Below are 26,368 nucleotides of genomic sequence, written 5' to 3' on the forward strand. Positions count from 1 at the left end.
GTTAAATAAGGTACGTTATCCGATGCCCCGCATTTTACATCTGTTACTCTTGACACCGTACATTAACTCTAAACAAACTGTTAACGCAATGTTTTCTCCAGCAGCGTTGTAAACCGAGGTTAGAATGAATATACTGTAACGAAAAGATCAAGTGCAAACACGCAACAAAGTGCAAACTCACTTTAAAAAAAATTAAAAAATCAAATCACAGCACAGCTTTGCAAAAGAAAGTATACACATAATACTGTTTGGATCTTAAATTCAAGTCCTTCTGTTTTAAGTTTTCACCGGCTGTACACAGAGTAAATAATGTAAACTTCAAACAACAACCAACCATTTGCTTCCTGTTGGATTACAGCAGATTCATTTAAAATTAAATTTCATGTTACTTACATTAGGACATCATTCTCACAATATATCAGGCTGATATCAGATACCGGTCAGTATCAGTCAGTTATGTACTGATTTGTACATTTGTACATATTAAATACCACGATGTGGCTTAAAGACTAGAAACAGAGGGAAACAGCTAGCCAGGCCAAAGTTAAAAAATACACTTTTGTGTAATTTATATACAAACATAAATGTAAAAACAATTCTGGTTTTATGGGGCTGGAATCATTTCCGACATTTTAAGAAATGGATATAGATCTCTTGGGATTTTCCTGTATTTACATGGGCCTAACCTGAAAACAATGAATACTCAAACACAGTATGGCTTCAGTCTACCTTAAACATAAACAACACACAACATAACGTAATATAAAAAACAAACTGTTAGCTCTCTCCGGTGGAAGTAGATTCTCCATTGACCAACGTTGAATAATTAAATAATTCTACATTATAATTCAGTGTATTTGTAAATAGAGTTAGGACTCACAGGCACTTTAAATAAATCATAAACTCATCAAGCATTTGGCTGTTTCTGTAGGCATAACTTGGGATATGGCTATCTGTGCACTAGCAGACACCAAGGCCTCTAGTTCCATGGGCAAATCCCATCTGCTGAGCAAGGCAGTGGGTTACGACCTCCACGCTCAAGGTACTGGAAGTGGTTAAACTTAAAGGTCCAGTGTTATCTGTGACAGAAATCAAATATAACAATCAAAAGTGTGTTTTTATCCATCCATTCATCCAAGAATAATTATGTTTTTGTTGCTGCCGAGGGAGCGGGTCCTCCTCCGTGGAGTTTCTACAGCAGCCCAGAAGGGACAAACCAAACACTGGCTCTACATTCTACAAGTTTGGCGGTCACTGTCGTATCTCCTTGAACCTAGAGGGAGAGGTGATGGGTATTCAGTCGGCTACAATCTGAAACGTCACCACTAGATGGCACCAAATTCGACACACTGGACCTTTAAGAAGAACTGAAACAATGAGGACTACTGAAGGTAGATATTAGTTTGTCTGGAGGTTGATGGATCTGATATCAGCAGCTGAGATGGTTTGGTCGTGGGACGATAAACACAGCTTATTATTTTATTGTTTTCAGCCTCAAAACCAGCAGCGTCGCAGTGATCCAACACATCGTCATGAAACTAGAGGTCCCAGATTTTTCATGCACTCCAAGCTTGACTCTTGGAGAGTTTTTTAAAGTTACATCCTCAGCTAAGTAAACTATTTAAGCAGCTTTGCTCTATCAAAACCAAGACCGATCAAGACCAACAAAGAAGCTTAAGGTACACATTTTAAGGCCCAACGACAACCAGTCAGTGAAAAGTTCATTTCATGGTTAATATCTCACAATACCTCCTTAAAACTGCACTTAGTTAATGATCTTATGCACATATTTACATGTTAATAAATACAGCTGAGCGCGTATGGCTATGCTCACTTCATAAGGCAATGATAAAGTTTTGGCCACATTATTTTAAATAAAAACATTGAAGATTTCTTTTTAGTCCCTTTTGAAGGGTTTTATCGAGATGTTGCTTAAAATATAACTTGATCTTCCTAACTTTTTTTTTTTTTTTCTCAGTACAAACGTATGTGCTTCATGATTTCTCCTTGGACGTGCTTCACTGCTCACGAATGATAAGAAACCCCCTTTAGTGGAGCCAATCTTATTATATAACTCGCAGAAATGGGAGTCCAGAACCGCAGAGATAAAGCCAAAACTGGAACAAGAAGCACATTTGTCCAACCCATAAAGCAAGAACATAAGTCGATATCATGTCAGCACGGAGAAACACAAAACTCTAGCACGTGTTTGCGTGGTTTGCCTCGATTCCTCAGCCTGTTTCATGCACTTTCCGTTGAGGTTTTTCAGGCTGTGGGAGCGACAGACCGGATCATACAAGGTACAAATGTGAGGGGAGGTCAGTGCCTCCTGCAGGACTGCTCTCTGTTTATTGCTGTCACGTAGAGATTCATTAGTGTGCGGCCGATGTACCTGCCAACCCTCCCTGCCGCCCCTAACTGCACTGTCAGTGTGGCGCTGTGTCAATCACTGTCAGCCTCTCCATCTCATATTCCTGCCAGCTCGGCTGACTCCTCTCAGTCGTGGTACTTCCTCTCTCTCCCCTCTAATTTCCTCTCTGATCCCTCATCATACACTCGCCGTGATCCTCCACACTCATCAGCTTCCTCCCGCTGACTATCATAGACTAACACTTCTGTGGTGCTGTTTGACGAAGCTCTCCTGCTTCTCTTTGCTAACCGCTCCCTTCTCCTGGTCGTCCGTCTCCTGCTGGGGCTCCTCGGTCACCACGATGCTGACTGGCCTCTCCATGGGCTTCCTCCTGCAGTCCCACTCCTCGCCCAGCACGCTCCCGACGTCGCTCAGGTCGCCCAGGTGCTCCACCGAGTCACACTTCTCCAGATCGGAGGCGATGGTCTGCAAGCTGATGACTGACATGCAGTCTGAGCCGGCCTGCTCCACCTCCAGCCGTTCCCTCTGACCCCAGCCGCTCTCTCTGTGCCTCTCCACCCACAGCCTGGTTTTCTCGCCGTCCGCCCAGTCGCTCTCTATGCCGCCGACTCCCGCGCAGCTGCTGACGTGAACCCCGACGGCAGCTCTGACCTCAGCCTCGGCGCCTACAGGGGAGCTCCGGCCGCCGCAGACCGCAGGACGGCCCCTGCTGGCCCTGATTCGCCCCCTCTGTGCGTGGATCTGCTCGCTGATCTGTTCCAGGTTCCGCAGGGCCACCGAGTAACACGTTTTTACTTTCGCCACCTGCCCCTCCAGCTGTACTACTTTAGCCTTATGCTCCTGAAAACAGTTAACAACAAGTTAGAAAGGCATTTAAACGTCTCCTGACACTTAATGAAGCAGCTTTTTCGTTGGCCATTAACTTTAGCTTTAATATCAGCGACTGACGTTCTGTTGAAGTGATCTTTAAAGCTGGAATAATGGATTTTGTGGCCACTTGAGGGCAGCAGAGCAAGTTGTAAACAGAACATTGGCATCACTCGTTAGAAAACAGTTGATTATGTACACATCCACACACATTTAAATACCTATTTGTGTCCGTAACAACAACAACAAATCTAAGAATTTACCGAACAGCAACGTTAGAAAGTCGTAGCTTTACCCCAAAATCCAGGAGATCCATCGATATTCAAAATATAAGTGCTAAGGTTGCTCCATAAAATGACGCCCGACCTCGCCAGATACACCAGTATCGGCTTAAATGTTGTAGTCCGATGAGAACAAAAAAAAGATTTAGATCTAAGATTTAGAATTTAGATTTATTTCCAATTAAGCTGAATGTTTCTGTGCCCTGATGTTATTTAGGACATTTGTTATATATTGTTAAACTCGATCGTTGTAAAAACTGTGTTCATACAAAGCTTCTAAGAGAAAAGAACACATAACACTGCATGAACGTCAGCACGAAACAACATTTTAAAGCTCTCCAAAGCGTTTCGGTCACATCTCTCACAAAATAATAAAGAAACATAAAGCAGAGCTGCAAAGCTGCAGGCCAAGTGAGATATTTCCACATTTTGCAGACTCTGTGTTTACAATGCAGCTGAAGGTACATCAATAAAAATAAGCATGTGGAGCCTGTGTTTCTGCTCAGTCTTTGTTAAAAAGGTGAAATCATCGGTTATTTTGTATATAATATAAAAAGAAACTGCTGGTACACACCTCCAGAATGTGATTAAACTGAGCCTTGAGTTCAAAGTAAGGTTTGGATTTCAGGATGACCTTCTTCAGGGCTTTCTGGAGGGTCTGGACTCGAGCCTCGGCGTCTTGGCAGAGCTGTGTGACTCGCTGGTGCTCTCGCTCGCTGCGGAGGCGCTCCTCCTCTGCCTCGTTCACCTGCCCGGCACAGGAAATATGCCTGACTTGACTTTGACTGACGGCAGCCACACGGCAGGATCTCATAAATCACACATTACCTTCAGCCTACAGGCCCTCCATGACTCTGATATTTAAACACATTCCTCAGGCCTTTTTTCACACCTGATATTTGGACTTGTCATGAAAGGAAAAGCACATGTCGGTGTTGCTTCACAGAGATTCATGCTTTTATACCGGAGAAATACTCCAAACCAAACAGCACAGCACTTCCAGCCGGCTCTGATGAAGACATTTGGTCCACTCCGCTTCATTTCAATTGACCTGCACTAAAACAACACTGGTACTAAAGCTGCAGCAGAGAGGCTGTTCTCCACTACATTAGTAACACATTGTGGTGCTCTTTTTCTTTTTCTAACATATAGGTCAACCTCTGTTTTACATTTAATTAGTGATGCTGGTCAGTCACTTACACTTTCATTCCTTAACTGCAGTTGTGTTTCATACTGCAGTATTAAACTGTGAATGTCTGGAGTGACCATAGATGTAGAAACACCGATGTCGTATTCAGGATTTGACGATATGAGAGATGCAGACTTCACTACAAAATCGACAGGCGGCAACATGTGACTTTAAAACACAATCAGAGATGTAGAAATATACATTTGTAATAGAAACCTCTATATGATTCGCACTTGATGTTGCCCGTTCAAAGATCAGAGCTTACAATAGGTTAATGTTTTGGCATAGAGCTGATTAAATCCGCCACCAGTAACTAATTTTAATTCCAACAAGTGACCAGTATCATGTTCAACATCTGACGTCAATAATAATCAAATCTCATTAAAATCGGCTCAGAATGAAGCGAGTTAGAGTCGGTTTTGTAGTCAAGTCTGCATACAGCAGACTCACAGCAGGTGACACACAGCAGCAGCCAATGAGGTATCCATGTGTCTATAAATGTGGGAGTGACAGACTGAAAACGGTTTTGGATCAATCGAGAGATTCACAAAGTCTCCTACGCCTACTCCCACAATCTTCTTACTCTTCTCTGTTTTATTTGTCAATTATAAGATACAAAATCATAATCATGAAGTGCAAACCCATGATTATGAGATACAAACTGGTAATTCCCCAAAAAATGTTGGTTTTCTTACATAATTATGTTGTTTTTATTTCCCAGTTTGTGATGTAATGTGTTCTTTTCTGGCATTGAGTGCCGCAACTTTACGGTAAAAGTTAAGCCCAATGAGCAGAAAGTTTATAATCAACAAAAATATCTTGCCTGAACCAAAAACGTACTGAGCCGTGGCCTCCAGGAACCAGGCCGTGGCCTCCAGGAACCAGGACGCATACATTGTTTTTTTTTATATATTCGCTTCACCTGTTTAAATTGTGGTATGCTATTCCAGAACTTTCAAAGATAACTGGCCTGACTTGCAGAACAGACTGAACCGCAGCAGCGGCTCCATCTGAACTCTGCGGGCACCTTTCCCAGTCTCCATCAATCATTAAAATTGCAACAGCACAATGACCTTTAAAGTTTAATACTGAAAGAAAAGAAGACTGGATCTCTTTGATCCGTACTACTCAAACTTTTCACTGTGGCTACGACGGATTACTGGATATTCATTTCAGGAGGTACTTCTTTCCTGGCGGAGAATCTTTTCAAGCCGCAGTGAACATCATCACCAGCACTCTGATCTTCAAACATGCCAGTCACGTCCCGAGTCTAAATAAATATTGAATGTTAATCATCAGTACACTTAGAGGAGGATGAGTGGTCCCAGGGGTTGTCTAAACAGCTTGTTTCTGACACTTCATAACTGTAACCCGAAGCATCTTTTAGATTTTCATCCCATTTAAGGATCGAACTTATAATATTTGTGTGATCTATCCAAAAGTCACCACCAAACAGAGAGTGGGGCTCAGGTCAGAATGGACTCAACCAAAAGTAATTGGTTGGGAGAGAGGATTAGTCATTACCTCGTCTGAGCCAGCCTCGTTGGGTTATTTGAGCATCGACTGCGACTATTTAAAAAAGAAAAATCTATATTTCGCCTTGCAAAGGGACCCAACTGACAAGCAGCCCACCAGGAAAACTCCCAGTGCCACAGATGGTCGCATACGCGGCCTCTTTGAATTCAAAGTGACGGAAATCCGTCGCACAGATGGAAATCTTTAATCCCTGGATCTTTGGCTTATGGGAAATGGTGTACGTGGAAAGCTGCTAAAAAAGAAACCTACACATGGACAAACTGACTGGACTGCATTAACACAGTGTCGTGTTGTAGAAATCTTTATTACTACAAATGTCAGCATGATTTTGAATGAAACTATCTTTCTAAACATAACCTAGAAGGTTTCACTTAGACTCGCCTGTATTTGCAATTAATGTGGTGACCATCGACCCTTAAGGTCTTAAGCCTGAATCCCTTAACATGTGTCAACGCCTGGGGCTTAAAGACACCACGTACTGCAATTAACGGGTCAAACTAGTTGAAGAAATACACAACTAATTTTGCCAGTATGGTATGACAACTGAAAATGGTCCCTTGGATAAGTTTTATTATGATCTGCAGAGAGAAACAAACAGATTCCAGGGTCGGGTCTGGGTGTGTACCTTGGCAGTGGCGTGGTTGAGCATCTCCTGCCAGGTTGGGTCCATGGTGTTCCGGTCTGCCAAGAGTCCCTGCTCAGCCACATACACCATCTCTCTGGCAGCAGTATGCATGGACACAGCTCTCTCATATCTCAGAGCAGCCTTCTGGGTCTCCTGTTGGGCCTGAGGGAGGGGGGGCGGGACAGACAGACAGACAGCAGCTAAAAGACTTTCTTACCAATCACAACATCTACTGCAACAACAATGAAAATGCAAGCAGAGTGGAGCTGCTCCTTTACGGCAGTAAGCTGCCACCCAGAGCTTCTATTCAAACTGCTGACTTAACCCTGCGGAGTCTGGAGCAATCACCCATGTCTGCAAAAGCAAGACATACAGATATGACTGCTGTAACACCACAAGCACCATTTATTGAACTGGAAAGTGAGTCAGTCATACTCTGTGGTTAAGGAAAGTGATGCAGCATCTTAAATTAGAGAGAGTCAAGTATCTGGTTTGTGGTTTCAACAGGAAAAACCCCAGCAGACTTTTCTGCTCTAAGCTCTCTGAAACAGTCAGTATGATAATCATTATCTGCGACACGTCACACTGTAAAGCTGCAAGTACCCTGCAGATCAGATCGTCGAATAGTCTCAGAAGCTACCCGTCCGTCCTTCCAACCTAATCTGATGTCAGTTTAGGAAATCTGTGTCCAACCACGACCACGTAACTTTCTCAAATCTCACAATCTGACACTTTACGCCATGACTGGTCATCTGTGTAGAGGTGAGAAAGGAGTCGAGAGTTTGAACTTCTCTCTACAACCCTTCTCGTCACTTTTCATGTGAACACAGCCAGGGTTGCAAAGGAATTTCCAGAAACTTTCCATGGGAATTGTGGAAATTTATGGGAATTCGGAGTTATTTAGTAATTAATATAGCAATAATAATAAGACAGCCTCATAAATGGTCAATGAAATGATGCTCGCTATAGCTTACAGGCCAACCTTCAGTTTTGTAAATCCACGGTTTATTCCCGTTTATTCCCATACATTCTCATTAATGAAAGTTTCCAACTTTCCCTAAGCACAGCGCACAAAGGAAGAAGTGCTACAACAGGTCCTTCATTCCAACAGCTGTCAGACTCTTTAACAGCAGCGTGACTCTGTCTAAATATTTCTTATTTATGAGTCATTTCTTATCAACCTTGTGTGTACAAGCTGCTCTGACAAGTGAATATTCCCAGGTGAGGGATCAATTAAGTCTGACTTCTCTTATTTCACAGGTTAATGTTCAGCTGTGAGAAGAAAGAAACTGTGAGAGAAAGGTTGTTTTTTTACTTCTTTCAAAAGTTACGTAATCTCACTTTTGGCCTGTTAGTTATCATATTTATTTAAGTACTTCAAGTCCTCGGTGTCACTGGTGTTTATGCTGATTAAAGAACAAAGTCATTCCAGACGTGCAGCTCTGTGAGCTCCGTCAAATACCCGGAGGAAGGTGCATCTGTGTTACTTTGGGAGAAAGCTGTTAGAGTCAAGGTTACTTTGATCACACGGGAAGGTCTGGTCGACATCTCTGCATGAAAAAGCAGCAGGAATGCCCGGCTGGGTGGAGAAGGATAACAAAGGTCGCTGCTGAAAGATTAATGACCGCATCACTGTTTCTGATGACGGCTTTTATCATATGGACTCAGACATGTTGTGCTTTAGGTGACAAAGAGTTGCAGATCTGCACACGAACGTGACACGAGTGACATTTTCCAATTTGCATTCTGATAACTACAGATGACAGTGTTTAACAGTTCAGATTAATAATCTATTATTTGCTTTATTACTATCAATTAGACCTCCGCTCTTTCTCCACTCTAATCTTCATTAGTTCAATTACAGTTCCAGATGACTCCTCGGCATGTTGATTAAACATGACTGCCATCCGTGCCCCCGTTCCTTCAAGGGGTTAAACGCTTTACGTGATCAATTAAGTCTCATTACAGACAAACGGCTCAATCTCAGCCAGTGCTCCTTACATTACAGATATTACATATGCATCAGCGTGAATGAAATGATTACATTACAGCTGTGCACTGTTCTGACACTGACTCTATATTATAACTCTATATCATGCATCCTATAACTTTAACAAAGATATAATACATAAATCTAACAGAATTTGCATGTGTATGAATATATTTGCATATAATACATGCATATTTACTTTTGCAAGTTGTATTTATTGCATATTGGAGTTCTGAGATTCTTCTGATCCATAATTTTATGTTGCATTTAGGTGCTGTTGGAAAACTCTAAGCAACCCATCAGCTTCTGATCAAACAGTTTAAAAGTTTTCTACTTTTCTTTTATTTGGATCTCCATCAGCTTCCTCTGAGTGGCTGCTAGTCTTCCTGGGGTCTACACAACCTTCCTTATATGTGAAATTAATTTACATTTATAATATTTAAGTTAGTTTGTGTCCACTTATAGGAAGACGAGCGCAACTAACATCTTTTTATTTGTGCATCATGAAACCGTTTAATGACTTATTTCTCTCTCATAGATAAGCGTACAATGATGATGTCAGTGTCTGTCATATGGTAGCACATGTACATTCACATGCAAGTCTGTCTGTTGTATCTTGTCAAAGTGTACTTTATGTAACCATTTTGTAGCTTGTGTTAAAAAGTACTACACAGTTGGTTACATCGTCTCTGGATGGAAATCATTTGCACTATTTTTTAGACTATAAAAGACAGCTTTAGGATCTATATTCACAAAGAATATCGACCATTTTGAAGCGTGTAGCTGGTGTAACTGTTGCATTGTATTGTGTTATACTCAGTAATGGATTAAGATGCAGGCTACACTTTAACACTTTTCTTTGGGTCCTGTACAGCCAAAAAAAAAGTTCTGGTTAATATAGTGACACGTTTGAAGCTGGAAATATGACACATCATGAGCATGTGTACAGCAAGTACAGATGTAAACACACAGGTGTAGAAAATACAACACACACACACACACACACACACACACACACACACACAACAACAGGGCAGCAGAGTGTGGGTAGTTCAAGTACAGCATGGTTGACAACATGTGGGAGTGTAAACTGGTAGCTGGAGAACCCCTAACTGCTTTTGGGGCGCAGCCCATCACTCCACATTTGCATGTCTGTAAGCCCTGTGTGTGTGTGTGTGTGTGTGTGTGTGTGTGTGTGTGTGTGTGTGTGGTTGTCAGGCCTGCACGAGGTGTTAAAGGTTTGAAAGACTCTGCATTACTTCCTGTCAGGTTACGTAATACTTTGTCAACCCAATTTATATCAGTGAGTGTACAAACACCCTGAAACAGCAGCACAAACTACATCAAGACATCAGAACCTTTCTGGAGGTTGCAGAACTACACTAGTTTGTACTGATATCTGTATATGTATGTGCAGCTACAGCACGTACCTCTTTGGCAAGTCTTCGGGCTTCATAGTAGGGCCTTGCTTTCTCAATGCACGCCCCGAGCTGAGAGCCCTGCGCGTTGAGCTTCCTGGCAGAATCGGTAAGAATCCTCCTGTAGCTGGACCTGGCATCCTGCAGGGGGGAACAATCACAAACACACACACAGAAACATTCAGCGACACGACACCCCGATGTGAAAGCAGAGGCTGTGGATCAGTGTTGTTACAAACAAAAGCTGCCTCACATCCAGCTGCAGCTCCAGCTTGTTGATCTCATCACTGGCCTGGTTGAGATGCTCCAGCTCCTCCTGGAATGACACAGAGGAAAACTCAATGTTAACAGAATATGATCAGAAAGATGCAGCAGAAAAAGCAATAATAAGGTGTTTATAATAAGGGGCAGATGCAGGCTGCAGGCTACACCAGGCTGCAGGGTGCCAGCCTGTGCAAGGAGCAGCCTGCAGCCATCATGTGCATGCTTATTACAGCTGTGTTGATCATATAAACCTGCATGATTTGTGCATAAACACAAGCCACATCTGTCTGCTTCATTCACAGTGAGCACGTCCACATGCCTGTATCCTGGGGTCTAGTTCCTCCTCGTGTTTACCAGCATCTCCTTCCTCTCCGGCTTTAACGCAGTGATCAGCATCATCCCCACACGGAGCTTTCTCCTCCTCCTCCTCCTCCTCCTCCTCCACCTCCTCGGTGTTTGCATCCACTCCTCTCCGCTTCAGCATCCCGGTGCTACCTGCTCCTCCTCCTCTCGCTTCTTCCCCCGGGGTCTCCTCCCGAACGCCGGCCGGTTTAGGGCACCCCGCGTCGGTCGGATTTTCACGCGAGGTCCCTGGCTCCATTTGTCCGTTTGGCTTGTTACTGTTATTAACGCGCGTCTCTCCGGGACAACTCGGCGTCAGCGGCTACGCTGCTGGAACAAGTTATTATTTAGAAAGCAGTAAATACTTAAAGTATTGAAATGGGACCGTGTGTCTCCAACATAAAGAGTCCGGCTCATCGTCGCCTCTGCGCAGCCTGGCTGCTGCTCATCCACGCTGCAGAGCTCCAGACCCGCTGCAGAGCTCCAGACCCGCACCACCCCGCTGCAGCCTGACTCTTCCTGCTCTGCTTCCTTCAATATGTGCTTATTTTATTATGATCTGGTGTTTTTTATGCACTTATTTGCAATTTTCTAGAGTAATAAATTGTACTCTGTGACCAGCAGACCAGGTGAAAACAGTATAAAAGTAGATTTAGGTCTTAGACAGAGACACTGCACCACAATAAACCTGAAGAACAAGCAAAGAAAACATCAAATCAAAGATAAAAAGCTTCAAGGCTTCATTATATGTCTGCTAATATTCCAGATGTTTGTTCCAAATAGTATTTTATTGTCTGTGGGAATGTCCAAAGATCCCAAAATATCTGGAAGGATGTTATAAAATATAATATATATAAATATTTAAAAAAAAACCAACAACAACTATGAGTGAAACATGCAAAACATAACAGAGAGCAGGTTTACTATATGTTAAGATCCCCATTAGACATGTTTTAAGACAGAGAATGTCTTTAAACATGTCTACTGTTAAAAAAAAAAACAGTATAAAAGTAGATTTAGGTCTTAAATGGGATCAAACAAGGATCCCAAAACAATAAACCTGAAGAACAAGCAAAGAAAACATTAAATCAAAGATTAAAAGCTTCAAGGCTTCATTATATGTCTGCTAATATTCCAGATGTTTGTTCCAAATAGTATTTTATTGTCTGTGGGAATGTCCAAAGATCCCAAAATATCTGGAAGGATGTTATAAAATATAATATATATAAATATTTAAAAAAAAACCAACAACAACTATGAGTGAAACATGCAAAACATAACAGAGAGCAGGTTTACTATATGTTAAGATCCCCATTAGACATGTTTTAAGACAGAGAATGTCTTTAAACATGTCTACTGTTAAAAAAAAAAACAGTATAAAAGTAGATTTAGGTCTTAAATGGGATCAAACAAGGATCCCAAAACAATAAACCTGAAGAACAAGCAAAGAAAACATTAAATCAAAGATTAAAAGCTTCAAGGCTTCATTATATGTCTGCTAATATTCCAGATGTTTGTTCCAAATAGTATTTTATTGTCTGTGGGAATGTCCAAAGATCCCAAAACATCTGGAAGGATGTTTAACACCAAAAAAACAAAGTCCAGGTTCAGTGTGGGAACTATTATTTACAGGATATGACAGAAATGGAATATAATATAGTATATATATTTTTAAAAAACAAAAAAACCCAACAACAACCATGAGTAAAACATGCAAAACATAACAGAGAGCAGGTTTACTATATGTTAAGATCCCATGCAAAACATAACAGAGAGCAGGTTTACTATATGTTAAGATCCCCTCTAGACATGTTTTAAGACAGAGAATATCTTTAAATAGTATAAAAGTAGATTTAGGTCTTAAATAGGATCAAACAAGTATCCCATTTAATCCCATTTTAAACAATAAACCTGAAGAACAAGCAAAGAAAACATCAAATCAAAGATTAAAAGCTTCAAGGCTTCATTATATGTCTGCTAATATTCCAGATGTTTGTTCCAAATAGTATTTTATTGTCTGTGGGAATGTCCAAAGATCCCAAAACATCTGGAAGGACGTTATAAAAATGTTTAACACCAAAAACCAAAGTCCAGGTTCAGTGTGTAAGATGTAGGGAACTATTATTTACAGAAAACGACAGAAATATATGAATATAATATAATATAAATATTTAAAAAACAACAACCATGAGTAAAACATATATACATATGTTAAGATCCCCTCTAGACATGTTTTAAGACATAGAGAATGATTTTTCCATAAGAGCTGAAGTTGAATCAACTACGTATACATTATTTAAAATCATTAACACTCCATTTCATTGAAAAAGCATCCAGTCTTCCCAGTGTATGAAAGGGACCTGGAGGTTTTTAAGCCTCACATCTCTCTTGTGCCAGAGAGCAGGTTTGCATATAGGGCCCGATGTTCCTATATGCACTATCTGAGCACACATGTCACATTATTTTTGTAGTGAAGTGCTCAGAGAGAGTTGTCATGTCCCCGTGTAGGATGCATGCTGGACTATGATTGTCATCAAATCAGTTGAGACACGGTCGAGACTTGAGGTGAGCTCAAGAGAAATCCTTCAGCAGATAAATGTTGGTGGTTTTTAACATTAACATTTAACACTGCTAGTATTCTATTCTCGTTACCTGAACACTTTGTAGGTGGCGTTCATGGTCTGTATGTATTTGAAGCTCCCTGTGGACTTAATGAACTTTTCATTTTAGATTTCCTAGGAATAAATCTGTAAGAGACATCCAGAGATTTGGTTTCTGATGTTTTTAATGTGGTTTGAAGACGACAAACAGAAACATCTGTCTGGACCGGATGGCCACAGCACTGGGTGAAAAGTTTAATCCAATGCAGGCCAATCTATATGTGATCTATCTATGTCTATATATGTCTATATGATAGACAAGTTTCTGTAAAGTGACCTTTTATAATTCCCCAACTTCACTGGAAAATTAATGAAAGCCCCACTTGGCCTTTACGCAACAGATTCAATATTCCAGATATCTCGTAAGTAACGTAATGTTTTGTTGTAAATCAAACAAATGTGCTGTTTAAATTTGGCATTTCTCAACAAAAGCCATCGTACATATCCATCAAACAAGACAATGGAAGACATTTGAGAAGCTGGTTTTCTAAATCCAACATTGTTTACGTCCACATTTTATCGCTGTCCTTTTCTACTCTGCCTTTGTTGGTGCGTTGCTCAGTTTCTTGGTGCCAGCAACAATCAATCGGCAGAATAGTGTGAAACCAGCGTGGACTACTTTGTCCATCCTTGTTCATGTACAGAATACCAACAAAACAAGTAAACCCTCCTCTTTCTTTAAGTCGCTTTGGATAAAACCATCAGCTGAATGACTGAATGTAAAATGAGCAGACGTGTATGTTTTCTTCTTATAACCATTTTAATCCAGATACATGGACGTCAACATCTTTATCAAACATACAAAATAATTATATCTTCTCCACTTTCTTACAGAATCAGCGACAGCACAGGAATAACTCTCTTCAGCTGCGATGGTGCTTGCACCTCTCGTCTCTCCCCCTCCGGTTACGTGTGAGACTTCTGTCGTTTCCAGAACCTCTTGACCTCGCTGTGTCCCTGCGGTGTCACCACCATCACCCTGTGAGCCACGTCTTGCCACACCAGACAGCCCAGGCCCTGCACGACGACAACAACTACATTAAACATCGGCAAGCTACCGAGGAAGGGGCAACGGACAGCATCAGCACTTCACTGCCGGGGAATTCATTAGAGAGGTACAAAGGTCATCTGACAGGATTTGCTGTAACTGCAAGGAGTTGATGATTATGTCATTAAAGGGTGATGGAGCAGCAGTGATGGAAAGGTCAAAGAGATGGATCATTTTACAGAGCCAGAGTTGAAGGTTGGTTTACATTAGTTGACTTCAACAATCCCTGCAGGGATCATTAGAATGTACAAAGTAACGAACAGAGCAAATGAGGGTTGCAGGATCGAAATGAATACTCTGACTCGTACGCTTCAAGACTACGGTGTCCGTGACAGTGTGTTTAAATAAAGTTTATTACAACTTTAAATCTAGGCTTAAAGTTAGCAGAATTAAGAGCGTGGACGCTTTGATTGACAGGTAGCTTGTTTGAGCACCCAGGCTTCATTCGGCCTGCCTCAGGTCCACCAGTGATCCACATTTTGTGGAATAGCCGGGAGTCGGAAAGACTCTCAAACACTCTCAAAGCATCTCTTGATGGCTCACGCATACACTGTCCATTCTTTATACCGTCAGTGATTTACAGTGGTCTGCCAACAGACGCGACTCCTAAACCGTCATTAGATTTTGATTTGAATATTACTAAGTCCTGATTTGTGCAACAAAGTATGAAACATAATTTTTTTTTAATTCCACTTCAAGCTAATGAGGGTAACACCCGCAAAAAACACAAAATATGCAAATCAGTGATGCGCGGGTTGATCCAAATTGAGCTGGTGCTGGAGCCGGTCACGAGTCAAACAATATTTGGATATAAGATGAATGATATTCGGGTCGCGGTTGGTCGGGTCTTTTGAAATAAAGATGCAGAGTAAAGTTTTGTAATTTATGTAGTAGACCAAATCTTCTGTGAAATACACAGACTTTATTGGCTGATTAACTGGCGCGAAGATGCCACGAGCTCTACAGGAGGTAGAGAAAGTATAGACTACTTTTTAAAATGCGGGTCAGGAAGCGGGTTGGGTACAATATTTCACAATTATTTGCTGCGGTCCGAGTTCGTGCGGGTTAGTTTAAAACGTCGATCGGTGCAGATCGATCAAACATGGACCCGCGCATCACTGATGCAAATCTCCCACGTGAAATAACCAAAGTGGTTCAACATCTGTAGGTATAAAACACTAACAAAAACAGGACTGTTCTTATTTTACGGTGATTTTACATGAATGAAAACATGGTAATGAAACAGAGCCCCCTAAATCTGGACACACTGGACCTTTAAGCAGACACAATGTAGATATAAGGCCACATGATGCTGCAGAGGATCTGCTGAATCTGAACAGCAGGAAGAGAGTAGGTCACAAAGAATGGTGTCACCTGTCGGGGGGTCTCTGGAGATTCATGAAACAATAGCCTGATACCTCTGCAGGTTTCCTGAGCATCTTTGGGTACATTTTAGCATGCGTGTGGATAACTGTCAGCCACCTTGTAAAGTATAAAGTTGGTTGGTTGGTTAAGTAGCTACGAAAATAAGACCCAAGTTGTAAAGAACTATAGTTCACCTTTAAGATTTCTCGTCACTGGAACTAAGGGGTCTAACACAAACCACCAAAAACAACCCAAAAATCAAAAGTGCACAAAAATACGTGAACAAAAGTCCATAAATTGAACTGTATGTTTGATTTTAGTGCTGGAAATTTGCAAAAACTCCGACAATTGCTGCCACGATCCTTAAAAATTCATGAATAAAATGTGCAACTGGAGCATTAACGAGGCATAAACCTGCAGTGGCAGTGACAGTAGAGCGTACGGAGATATAAAACAATGTCATTTATTTATAAATCTAAACTAATTTACAGGAGATAGGAAACAAAATCCAACCTGAGCTCTGTCTCGCAGCACCTCAAAGTCAGCCTGGGAGAGGAACTGGTTGTAGAGCACTCCTGAAGGAGACACGGACATCAACAAAACACAGAAAGGCAGGTGATAAATGAGGGTTAAAAGGCCAGAACAACATCGATACTCATCTTCTCCATTACAGTGTACAGCGGGTCAGACAGCAAGAGCTACAGCTCAGCTGTATTGACCGAATGCTCTATCAAAAAGCCAACATCTGTCAGTCACACGTTCAGGAAGGACAAATAAAAATAGCGTGAGGAATCAATCAGCTCTACGCAGAGCTCAGACTCCAGCGCACAGATTAACTTCTCCAATAGATAAATCCATCAGCACGGCTCCTGGAACATTTATTAAAACATAAATAAATGTTTTTATAATTTGAATGGTGCTGAAAATCCAGTAAATTCTCAAATTAAACTTATGAGTTTAATAAAGTCTAATAAAGGATGGCTAATGAATATTATAACGGCTCACAATGGTGAATGTACATTTTCACAGTGCCGATTCAAATCAATACAACAACAACAACATACTCGGCGCTCTTCGGTAAATATCATTACACCCTACAGACGTTTCAAATTAAAAGTCCAGCAGGAAAGGGGAGGATTATGACCTTTGAGCCGCTGGAAGCCTTTAATGTGATCTGTGCGGGGCATGTTGACTTTCACAGATGGTGACAGCGATAAAAGAAAGCAGGAGCAGCTGTAATTAAACACTGCCCGGGTTCAGACGCTCCAATCTTTCCACTCCACCGAGTTGACTGATGGAAAGTGTAACGAGTGGACGACTGTGCGTCTGATATCAGGGAAATATAGACTTCAGTGTGTGATAGTAAGAATGAATGAATTCATTCCTATTTTTTCTATATTTGTGTTCCTCAAAGATGATTTTCCTGTTACAAGGATCCTGTGTTTCAGATGTTCAATGGTTGGGAATATTTTCACATGACTCTGACTTTTAGGTCAGAACATAACACCTAAAAAAAATATATATATATGAAGAATGACATTTTTTAAAGTTTAACAGGATCCACCAGAAATTGAGGTGACATAATCGATTTGATTCAAGACTTTTGTGACTTTTGTTTGTCACATGCAGTCCGTTCTGCTCCGCTTAATTCTTTTAAATGGCTTCTACTATTTTCTACTGTCAATAAATGTCAGCACCGACGTATGTTTTGCATTTGACGTGAAAGATTTTTGCCCTTAGAGCCACCGGTGTTAAAAAGAGGATGTGTTCTCAGCAGGTTATGACTTAAATCTGACCTAAACTGATGGAAATGTACAGTGCATTACACAGAGGAAATGTTCAGTGTGCTTAAACGGCGAATTAGAACCAAGGCACATCAGAAAACAAGAAGATGTGTTGACAAAATGATAAAATAAAACAGGGGAGATGAGTTAATCTGAGGCTTTTCCCCTCAGCACGCTCACCCTCTGTGAACTGCAGTCGATCTCTCTCGAGCTCCCACAGTCGGATCTGATCTGTTATAGTCGGAGGCAGAGCTGGAGTCTGAAGCACAGAGGAGGACGGAGGGTGAAGACGTCGTGCAGACCAGGAAAAAGCCAATAATTAATCATCAATCATTATTATTATTAAAATGAAATGTGAGATGAACAGATTGATGTACCTGTTTGAGCATGACAGGGTGAGCTCGGGTCCTCAGGAAGTGGATAATCTGGATGGTTTAAAAAAAAAAAAAAAAAAAGATTTATTACACATATTCACACATTTTTGGTAAAAAGCTCATTAATAAGAAACAGCTGATTAACTTGAAATGTGTTTTTTAATCACTAGAAACAGTCAATATGTTAATTAGTGTAATTACTCACTTACTATATTCTCATTGCTGTAATTAAGAAGCATATACCTGACGACTACACAAGCAGTAACCGAGGCAACAGATGCCGGCTGCGCTTGCAATTATTATTTCAATGCCGTTATCTGAAGTTAATTATCCCATTATCGAGCTAACAAAGCTCGTTTTCTCAAAATAATGAGTGCATCTATCCACACAAGGCATTATTTATTAACATTTATTAAATCAGAGTGCTGTTTGCATCTCTCCCTCGGATTGTCACTTCACTTCAAGTGAAGATTAACTTCGTCATCTGTTGTGTGCGTTCAACTTCTTGCCTCTAGGTCCAGAAAATCTGAAGTACAGCATCACTGTCAGAAGTCTAACGGGACAGTTTCACCTCCTCTCCGTGAGTAAAACTCCCCTGCAGAAGTACAGCATGTGCAGCTGGTGAGTACCTGTTGGGCGGTGATGCCGTTGGCGATGGCCTGCTGCACCGACTCCCTCGTCACTTGAGCCACCACTACATTTGGGAAGCGATACAGCATTTCACTGAAGAGAGCCACCAGGGCGATCTGGAGTTCTGAGTCTGGGAGGGATGCACAAATGCAAGTTGTGGTTTCAATGATTTAACTCTTAATATATGTGAGATATAATCGTATGAATTCAGACTTGTGTAAAATATATTTTTAAAAAAGCTTCCAGTGTTCAGACATACTTGTGTAGGCGTAGATACGATAATTGGTTTCTACCACAATGTAGCCTGCGTCTCCAGCACCAGCAGAGGAAGCCAAGTTAGAGGAGGAAGAGGTGGAAGAAGAGGAGGAGGAGGAGGAGGAAGTGACTCCTGCAGCCAGAGTGATAGCCAGTCTGGTGGGGTAGTACCGCCTCGACTTCCTCTGGGGATAAAAGACAGAAGAATTACAGAAAAATCAATGTGTCATAACTATAATTTATATTTCTAATTGTTTAGTTTATGCACATATAAAGAAACTTTGACTCCTGATCACTGCTACCCGACCTCAGCTAATAAACTCTGCACCTCTTCTTAATGAACGCGGCCAGACTGGGACCGAACACAACCTCAGAGACCAACAGAGGCCAGTTTGACGGAACAGAGGTGGGTTTTCTTGCCAGATGTGGCTCCTGGTGGATCAGGCAATAGGATGGGCGGATAGCTGCACGGCTTACTGACATAACCAGCTAACGGCAGCTACAGTTAAACGGTTTAACTACTTTGGCAAGAAGTATCTGTCCATTAGGAATCTTTGTACTGTACTCTGTCATGAAACTGGTCTTATAAGTCCAAAACGTACCACTGCATCTGATAATGGTCTCATGAAACCAGCTACATATGAGCGTTTAATGTCATGTTGTCTTATTTTTTAACCCGAATGTTGCTTATATATAATCATATAAACCATTTGCTCTCTTTTTTATTTCAGCTGAATGAATCTTTTTCTTGATTTACTGACGCAATGCACGTACAGTTTTGTGCATAACGTGGTGCTGACTGTATTTTTTAAGCCTCACCTTCCTCTGGAAGACCAGTCCAAACTCCCTCAGGTGCTGCAAGAAGGTGAGCAACGACTCGCTCATGCCCTCCACCGAGTAATCCTGAGGCAAACAGGCGACACATGATGAAGCAGGAATTAAAAAAAAAACCTCAGACCACTGCCACACACACACACACACAGACCGGATGAAACATCATCAAAATGTTGTGCACTCACTCTGCCCAGAGTCGAGAAGCTGAGCTGGAATAAGAATGACAAAATCTCCACCAGGTCCATCCCTCTGGACTGCAAGAGACAAAATATGAAATATGTATAAGCAAATATTCAATTAATGAAAAATAAACGCCGATCTCTTATAATTCAGGGCTTAAGACTTAGAAGGGGAGGTGGGATTATTTGCACTTTAATTGCTCGAATTCAGTCTAATAAGAAGAAATACTGTTTTCATTTACTACACGTACATTTCCTGCATGTATTGGACATTAGGAGCTCACAACAGAACGGGGAGGTTAATACCTCTGAGCCTCTAGAAGGCTTTTAATGTGAAACACCTCTGCTGGATTTCACAGGCAAAAGTTTAACACTGAAATGTACATTTATCCTGACATGAACAGGATAAATGACCATCGGTCTTGTGTGAGTTTTCCTCATACACAGTTCACGACAAATTACAATAACCTACTGGAAATCCAGAGTCACCAATTAACCTGCATGTGTTTGGACTGTGGGAGGAAGCCCACGCAGACACAAGCCGAGCTACATACTGGGGATTAAACTACTGGTTTTAATTGTAAATTAATTGTAATTGTCGATTCATTCTGATGCTTTTATTCAAAGCGATTTACAAAAAAAAGGGAAACACACAGTGTGACAAGGGCATAAGTGTAAGTACTAGCACAGAGTCAGTTGTAGAGGGGGATAGATTTAGGTCCTCTCTGAAGAGCTGGAGGTCTTCAGGAGGTTTTTGAAGGTAGAGAGGGACGCCCCTGATCTGGTAGGAACTGGTAGGACGTTCCACCAACGGGGAACAACAGACGAGAAAAGTTTGGTTTGCACTGGCGTCGTTGGGGGAGGTAAAACATGTCGGTATGAGGACATTCAAGTAGGTCAGTGCAGAACCGGAGGCTGCTTTGTTACAGTAATCGTCTTGCAACATGAGCACAGCCTGTGTCAGGAGCTGGGTAGCATGTAGAGGCCTGATTTTACGCAATCAGAGGTCAGTTAATTATTGATCACGACTCCGAAGTTTCTCACTCTCTCATTTCTCCATATTGAAATTATAGTTTAATTGTCTACAGCTAAGCTTCACACATGTATAACACTAATACTGACAACACGCTGGTGTGTATTCCACTGTGCGGTCATTGCACTTGATTGCACTACTCGGTATTTCAGCGCTCTTTGGATTTGTCCTTCTGTTCATGTCCGCCTTTTGGATGGAAGAGGATCACGTGACACGATTGGTGATTATATTTAAATGGGTCTCATCAGGGGGAAGAGAATCGAGTGTGATTGTGTCGGCTGGAAGGAAAGTTCCTGTATTAAGCCTCTTTCAATTATTGGTTCTTCAGAGCTGACAGAACAAAAAAAAGGACGGAGATGAATTTACCTGCTGCCGTATCAACGTTCTTTCAGTCAGATTTAGTTTTTCCATGCTGCAGTTTTACGGCACTTCACGGTTAGTTAGTCCCCCCTTTACTTTTATTTAGTATTCATTTCACTCGGGCAATGAGATTCTTTTCCACAAATGCGGCTCTGATAAGGCTTACACAGGCCATTAACCAGAGTCTGGCAGAAAGCAGAAATCCTAGAAATGGATCACTGTAACCAAAGAGGCTTTAAATCTCTGCAGTGGCTCACATTACTGATTACAGCGCCGCCTGCTTGAAGATGTTCGGGTAGCGTTGATTCTTGTAACTTTGATACAATCCTAATGGTTGATAAGAAAAAAAACTGGCTGATGATACCTGAGCTGTTTTGAGGTACTGCAGCGTGAAGTACCACAGCTGAGAAGCCGTGTCCAGTAAGAGGAACTGAAATCCAGCTGAGGTGATGTACGGCGCCTCTCCTGCCTCGCTGAAACGAGAGAGAAGATGACAGGACGGTCTCTAACAAAACGACAATTCAAACCTGTAGTCCACATTTATTTCCTTCCTGTTCACACGCTCACTTCAGACTGGATCTGTCTGGCTTTCCCGTAATTTGTTGGTCTGGTCTTTGGGTGGAAGAAGTTCATCTATCCGCTAAAATCAAAGTTTCTAACGCTAGGATGCCTGGCTGACTAGATTACTGCTTCTAAGCAAACTATTTTATTATGAATGGCTACCAGTTACATTAGAAAAAGGCAGAAACATCCACTGTGTGAGTGTCAGGCCTGGATGCTGCTATATGTCAAGTTTAGTGTAACATCTGAAGCTCTGTCCTGCTTTTTAAAATTGCACACATATAATGATAAAAGTTTTTCATTCACAGTGTCAGTGCTCTGTACCTTTTCATGAGTCCTGCTTGAACCAGCAGCTGAGCCAGGTCCTGACTGACTGCAGCACTGGGAGAACCCACCATGAAATGCAGGATCACCTCCCAGCGCTCCATAGCATAGCGGTCGAGACTTTCAATGTCCCGTGCGTGGCGGTCCGGACCCAGACTGCTGCCCTCATCCGCCCATGCTTTGCCCCTGTGCAGTGACACGGCAGAAGAGTCTTTAACTCAAAAAACAAACTGCAGTTCAGTCTCTGATGTGCCTAGCTGGCTTAGAAATAAAATATTTGGATTGATGCTGCTTTTGGATCTTCTTCTACAAACAAACCAGGATGTAGTGTTTGGTTCTGTACAAACCGCCGAGCAGTTGCGTGCACACAAACAGTTTAGTAAAACAGCCCTTGTGATTAAACGGAGCAGACGTACCCGCCGAGCAGAGCTATCCTCAGGTTGTCTTTGAACACTGGGTTTAAAACGTATCCCTGCAGACCTCCCTGCAGCTGCTGACTGTGCCAGAGGCGGAGTCCTGCCAACACTGAGACACATTCATCATGATCCCTGCAGGTAGACGCCGAAGACAAAAACAAAAAAAACAAAAAAGAACTGGTTATTACTCTGAGATGTGCAACTTTGTTTGTTTTTGTTTTTCCTCCCGCAGAATAGGTGATAAATGAGCTGCTAACCCCGGAGAGGTTATTTGTGGTTCTAGCCGCGGGTTACTTTCACTTTAATGAGTTTTGCAGAGGTGTGCTCACCTTACAAGAATACAATTCTGGTGGGAACACTATCCCACACGTGCATAGATCTCATTCTGTCTGACACAGTCATCACCTTGAAGATTTATAAAAGGCACGCCAACATCTAGTCAGTCACGCAGACCAGGTGTCTGTATCAATCCCTTCAATTTCTCTGTTTGTTTCAGCCCATTGTGGCACTGTTGCAAATTAGTGAGCGGTATCTCTTTATACACTCAGTTTCCACTTTAGGTACACTTAAAGCTAAAACTACTGCAGTGCAATACGACAGCCCTGAAATAAATCCGACCTCCGTGCCAGCTGAAACTGTTTTAGAGAGCTGCTGATTCAACTTAACGGTCATTTAGAGGATGGAGTTTGTAGTGCTCTTGGATTTTACTGAGAGGTATGTGTGTGTGTGTGTGTGTGTGTGTGTGTGTGTGTGTGTTCCCTCATTGATATAAATGTGATGGACAAAATATTAGAAACACTACGAAGCTCTCATATGGCACATTTAAAATGACCTCAGTGTTGGGGGGGGTGAACGAATACTTTAACTGAATGCCAACAAGAAGAGGTCGGTCTTGAGCAGCGACTTTAAGGATTTTATCAGGGGTTTATATCATTAAGTCAACAACAAGTCACCAGTTAACCTACTAAGTGCATGTTTTTGGACTGTAGGATGAAGCCGGAGTACCCGGAGGGGAGAACCAGAAACCTTCTTGCTGTCATGGCCGGCTGCTGACTTAATCTTTAGTCCCGCAGCAAACTCTGGCCTCACACATCTGTCCCTGTCTGTCTCTTTCAGGGTTATGCCTAGTCAGGCACGGTATTGGTTGAAGATGCAGTCACATCCCCGTCTTCCTGAGGTTTCTTCCACCTTTTTTCCCTGTTAAAGTTTTTTGTGGTCAAGTTTTTCCTCACTGGAACCGAGGGTCTAAGGACAGAGGGTGTCACTCCATGTACAGATTGTAAAGCCCTCTGAGGCAAATGTACTTTGGGCTATACAAATAAAATCTGATTTGATTTGATATTAACTTTCAGCAACAACAACAACAACAAAATGAGTCCAGTGAGTGAGGCACACAGATTTTAAATTTAGGGAAGAAAAGGTCTGTATCAGGAGACACTGAGCCTGAGTCGAGGTAGCAGAATCTCTGTCAGCGAGGAAAAGCTGGATCAGTGCATCCCAAATTCAGGGACTTGTTACTGAGTGAACGACAAATCTTTCTGGCTGACGACAGCTGACACAGGATGGATTCATTAGGGAGGTTTTTAGAGAACTGCTATGGATGTACCTCTGTAGACATCTTAAATTAAATTAGCCTGGCTTTGATTTAAGGTGCCTCATCATTCACTGCCAAGTGTTTAAGTCTTGTCTTTGTTACGGGATTTTTTTTAAAGAAAAAACCCTTGAATAAGGAAGACTGGATTCAAAGTATCAAAGTTTAAGTTGGATTTATTATTCTTGTACAAGAAGGAGCGTTTAACAGAGAAAAGGCTCCTCGAGGAGCTCTAACAGTTGGTTCTTATACATTTTTTTAAAAATGGGCTGTCTCGGACACCTCCCATCTGATACAGATAATATCACAACATTCCTTTAGTTGGTTTTCTGCTCAGAAATTAGCACTATATTTTATATCCACTTGATACTCCCCTTGCCTGTCTCTCCTGTCCTTGTACTACTAATTTATAATTGTCTCTCCCTGCAAGCCTCAGTAAATCAGAGGCCAACTAAGGGAAGAATGCAAGACATACAAAAAAAAAACAGGACACACTATCTATATAAGTTAAAACATCTGAACCCCAGTATAATCCTAATTTTTATAACAGTCTTCTTTCTTTCTTTCTTTCTTTCTTTCTTTCTTTCTTTCTTTTATCCCGTGTGTTTATTCACCTCATAGGTTTTAATTTGGTTTTAATATTTTATTGGTAGTTTTTATGTTTTGCTGAATTGATCCTTAGTTTCTACGTAATGGTTGTTTTTACCTATTGGCTTTTTATTTAATTTAACTTTTATATTCTATTGAACATTTTTATTCTATTGTTTCTTTTGCTATCACTTACCGTTGTGGAGCTGCGTAACAAAAACAATTTCCCTACGGGATTAATAAAGTCCTCTTTGATATTATTTTTTTGCTAGATTTAATTTATTCTTTGTCTATTTCTGTGTTTTATTTGTTTTTTTGGGCTGCATGTTTGCATGAACGCTGCTGTACACATGAATAGAGTTGAAATGAAATAGACATGCATTAGTTCAGTGCATGCATAAAACTCCCAAGTAGCTGGTCAGTGTGTGTGAAGTGTTACAACCACTGACAACACTGCTAGAAGCGTAACGAAGACAGAGCGACTCACTTCTGACTGTCTTTCTTCACCCACAGTGCCACCGCTGCCAGGGGGAGAGGCTGATCCAGGAACAGCATTCGCATCACATAGTTCTTGGCCAGAGAGGGGAGCTCCCTGCAGAAAAAAAACAAACAAACAAACACACAATATAACACAGTCCACCTGTCCTTACACACACCTGTATGAAACATGTTCAAGCCCATCGCACCTGTAGACAGCCAGGCATGTTGCAGGATGGTTGTACAGTCTGTCCAGGATCTCAGGGCTCAGCTCTCTGAGGTATTCATGCAGGTTCTTGCACTGCAGCTGGACACGCAGCTTCATGATCTACCAACACACAGAGAGAGAGAGGGGTCATGAACGCACCATATCCCCTTTAAAAATAGAGCTACTTATCATTAATGTGTTCATATATACCCGGTCATAGCGATTTAATAACAAGTAACAGAGGAGTATTCATTATTAGGACGCACACCTTAATTCGGTGTATTCACCCTGTAACTTTATTGTAAATGTAGCAGCATCTTATTTTGAAATTACATGCATCGAATACCTACAGAGCTGTCAAAATAAGAGCATTAACATATGCCTATATATATGTATATATATAAAAAGAAAGCATAATTTACCGTGCAGCTGGTTATAAAACTTGAATGTGCAGTTACTTTATGTCACTAAATAATAACAGCATTGTTGCCACTCCGCACTGACTCTCTCTGCTGCTTCTGGGTCATGTGACCTGAACAGAGCTTTCTTATTGGTCCTCTTGTTCCTCTGCTGTTTGCAATGGAGGTCGTTGAACAGGTTGAAGGAGAGTTTACCGCCACCTTCATGTGGATGAAGAAAAATAAAAGTGTTTATTTTTCTTACATACATGCATAAATGTATTTATTTATCCCCTGTCTGTTGTACATAGATATGTATATACTGTCATATCCACCTACCCCATGCAGAGAACAACTGTATTTATTCCATCACCTGCACAATTGCACCATCACCAGTCCT

At 41.5% G+C, this 26,368-nt stretch overlaps 2 protein-coding genes across 2 annotated transcripts; both read right to left on the minus strand.

Annotated features, from left to right (window-relative positions):
- Positions 1-1,950: 1,950 nt before the first annotated feature.
- On the minus strand, positions 1,951-11,423 carry sh3bp5lb (SH3-binding domain protein 5-like, b). The gene is made up of 6 exons (XM_010746007.3): positions 10,861-11,423; positions 10,531-10,593; positions 10,290-10,418; positions 6,870-7,031; positions 4,094-4,267; positions 1,951-3,211 (listed from the first exon to the last, which is right to left on the minus strand). The coding sequence occupies exons 1-6, from the start codon at positions 11,140-11,142 to the stop codon at positions 2,600-2,602; spliced, it is 1,422 nt and encodes a 473-aa protein (XP_010744309.2). The 5' UTR covers positions 11,143-11,423; the 3' UTR covers positions 1,951-2,599.
- A 2,861-nt stretch (positions 11,424-14,284) lies between these two features.
- On the minus strand, positions 14,285-26,127 carry gtf2h4 (general transcription factor IIH, polypeptide 4). The gene is made up of 14 exons (XM_019253519.2): positions 25,993-26,127; positions 25,572-25,690; positions 25,373-25,477; positions 22,707-22,838; positions 22,291-22,476; positions 21,770-21,878; positions 20,019-20,087; positions 19,819-19,902; positions 19,004-19,184; positions 18,744-18,874; positions 18,118-18,165; positions 17,921-17,999; positions 16,470-16,531; positions 14,285-14,560 (listed from the first exon to the last, which is right to left on the minus strand). Exons 2-14 carry the CDS (start codon positions 25,685-25,687, stop codon positions 14,450-14,452), a joined length of 1,413 nt encoding a protein of 470 aa, XP_019109064.1. The 5' UTR covers positions 25,688-25,690; positions 25,993-26,127; the 3' UTR covers positions 14,285-14,449.
- Between the last annotated feature and the right edge of the window lie 241 nt (positions 26,128-26,368).

Source organism: Larimichthys crocea, chromosome XIII (genome assembly GCF_000972845.2).
Source record: "Larimichthys crocea isolate SSNF chromosome XIII, L_crocea_2.0, whole genome shotgun sequence".
In the NCBI taxonomy this organism is placed as follows: Eukaryota; Metazoa; Chordata; class Actinopteri; family Sciaenidae; genus Larimichthys; species Larimichthys crocea.

Coding starts and splice junctions, on each gene's coding strand:
- gtf2h4 (XM_019253519.2), bottom strand. CDS start 25,687: ATGAAGCTGCGTGTCCAGCTGCAGTGCAAGAACCTGCATGAATACCTC. Junction 19,185..19,818: donor GACTGGTCTTCCAGAGGAAG/GTGAGGCTTAAA, acceptor TTTTATCCCCAG/AGGAAGTCGAGGCGGTACTA. Junction 14,561..16,469: donor TGCTGCGAGACAGAGCTCAG/GTTGGATTTTGT, acceptor GTCGTCGTGCAG/GGCCTGGGCTGTCTGGTGTG.
- sh3bp5lb (XM_010746007.3), bottom strand. CDS start 11,142: ATGGAGCCAGGGACCTCGCGTGAAAATCCGACCGACGCGGGGTGCCCT. Junction 7,032..10,289: donor CCCGAAGACTTGCCAAAGAG/GTACGTGCTGTA, acceptor CCCCTCCCTCAG/GCCCAACAGGAGACCCAGAA. Junction 3,212..4,093: donor AGTTTAATCACATTCTGGAG/GTGTGTACCAGC, acceptor AACTGTTTTCAG/GAGCATAAGGCTAAAGTAGT.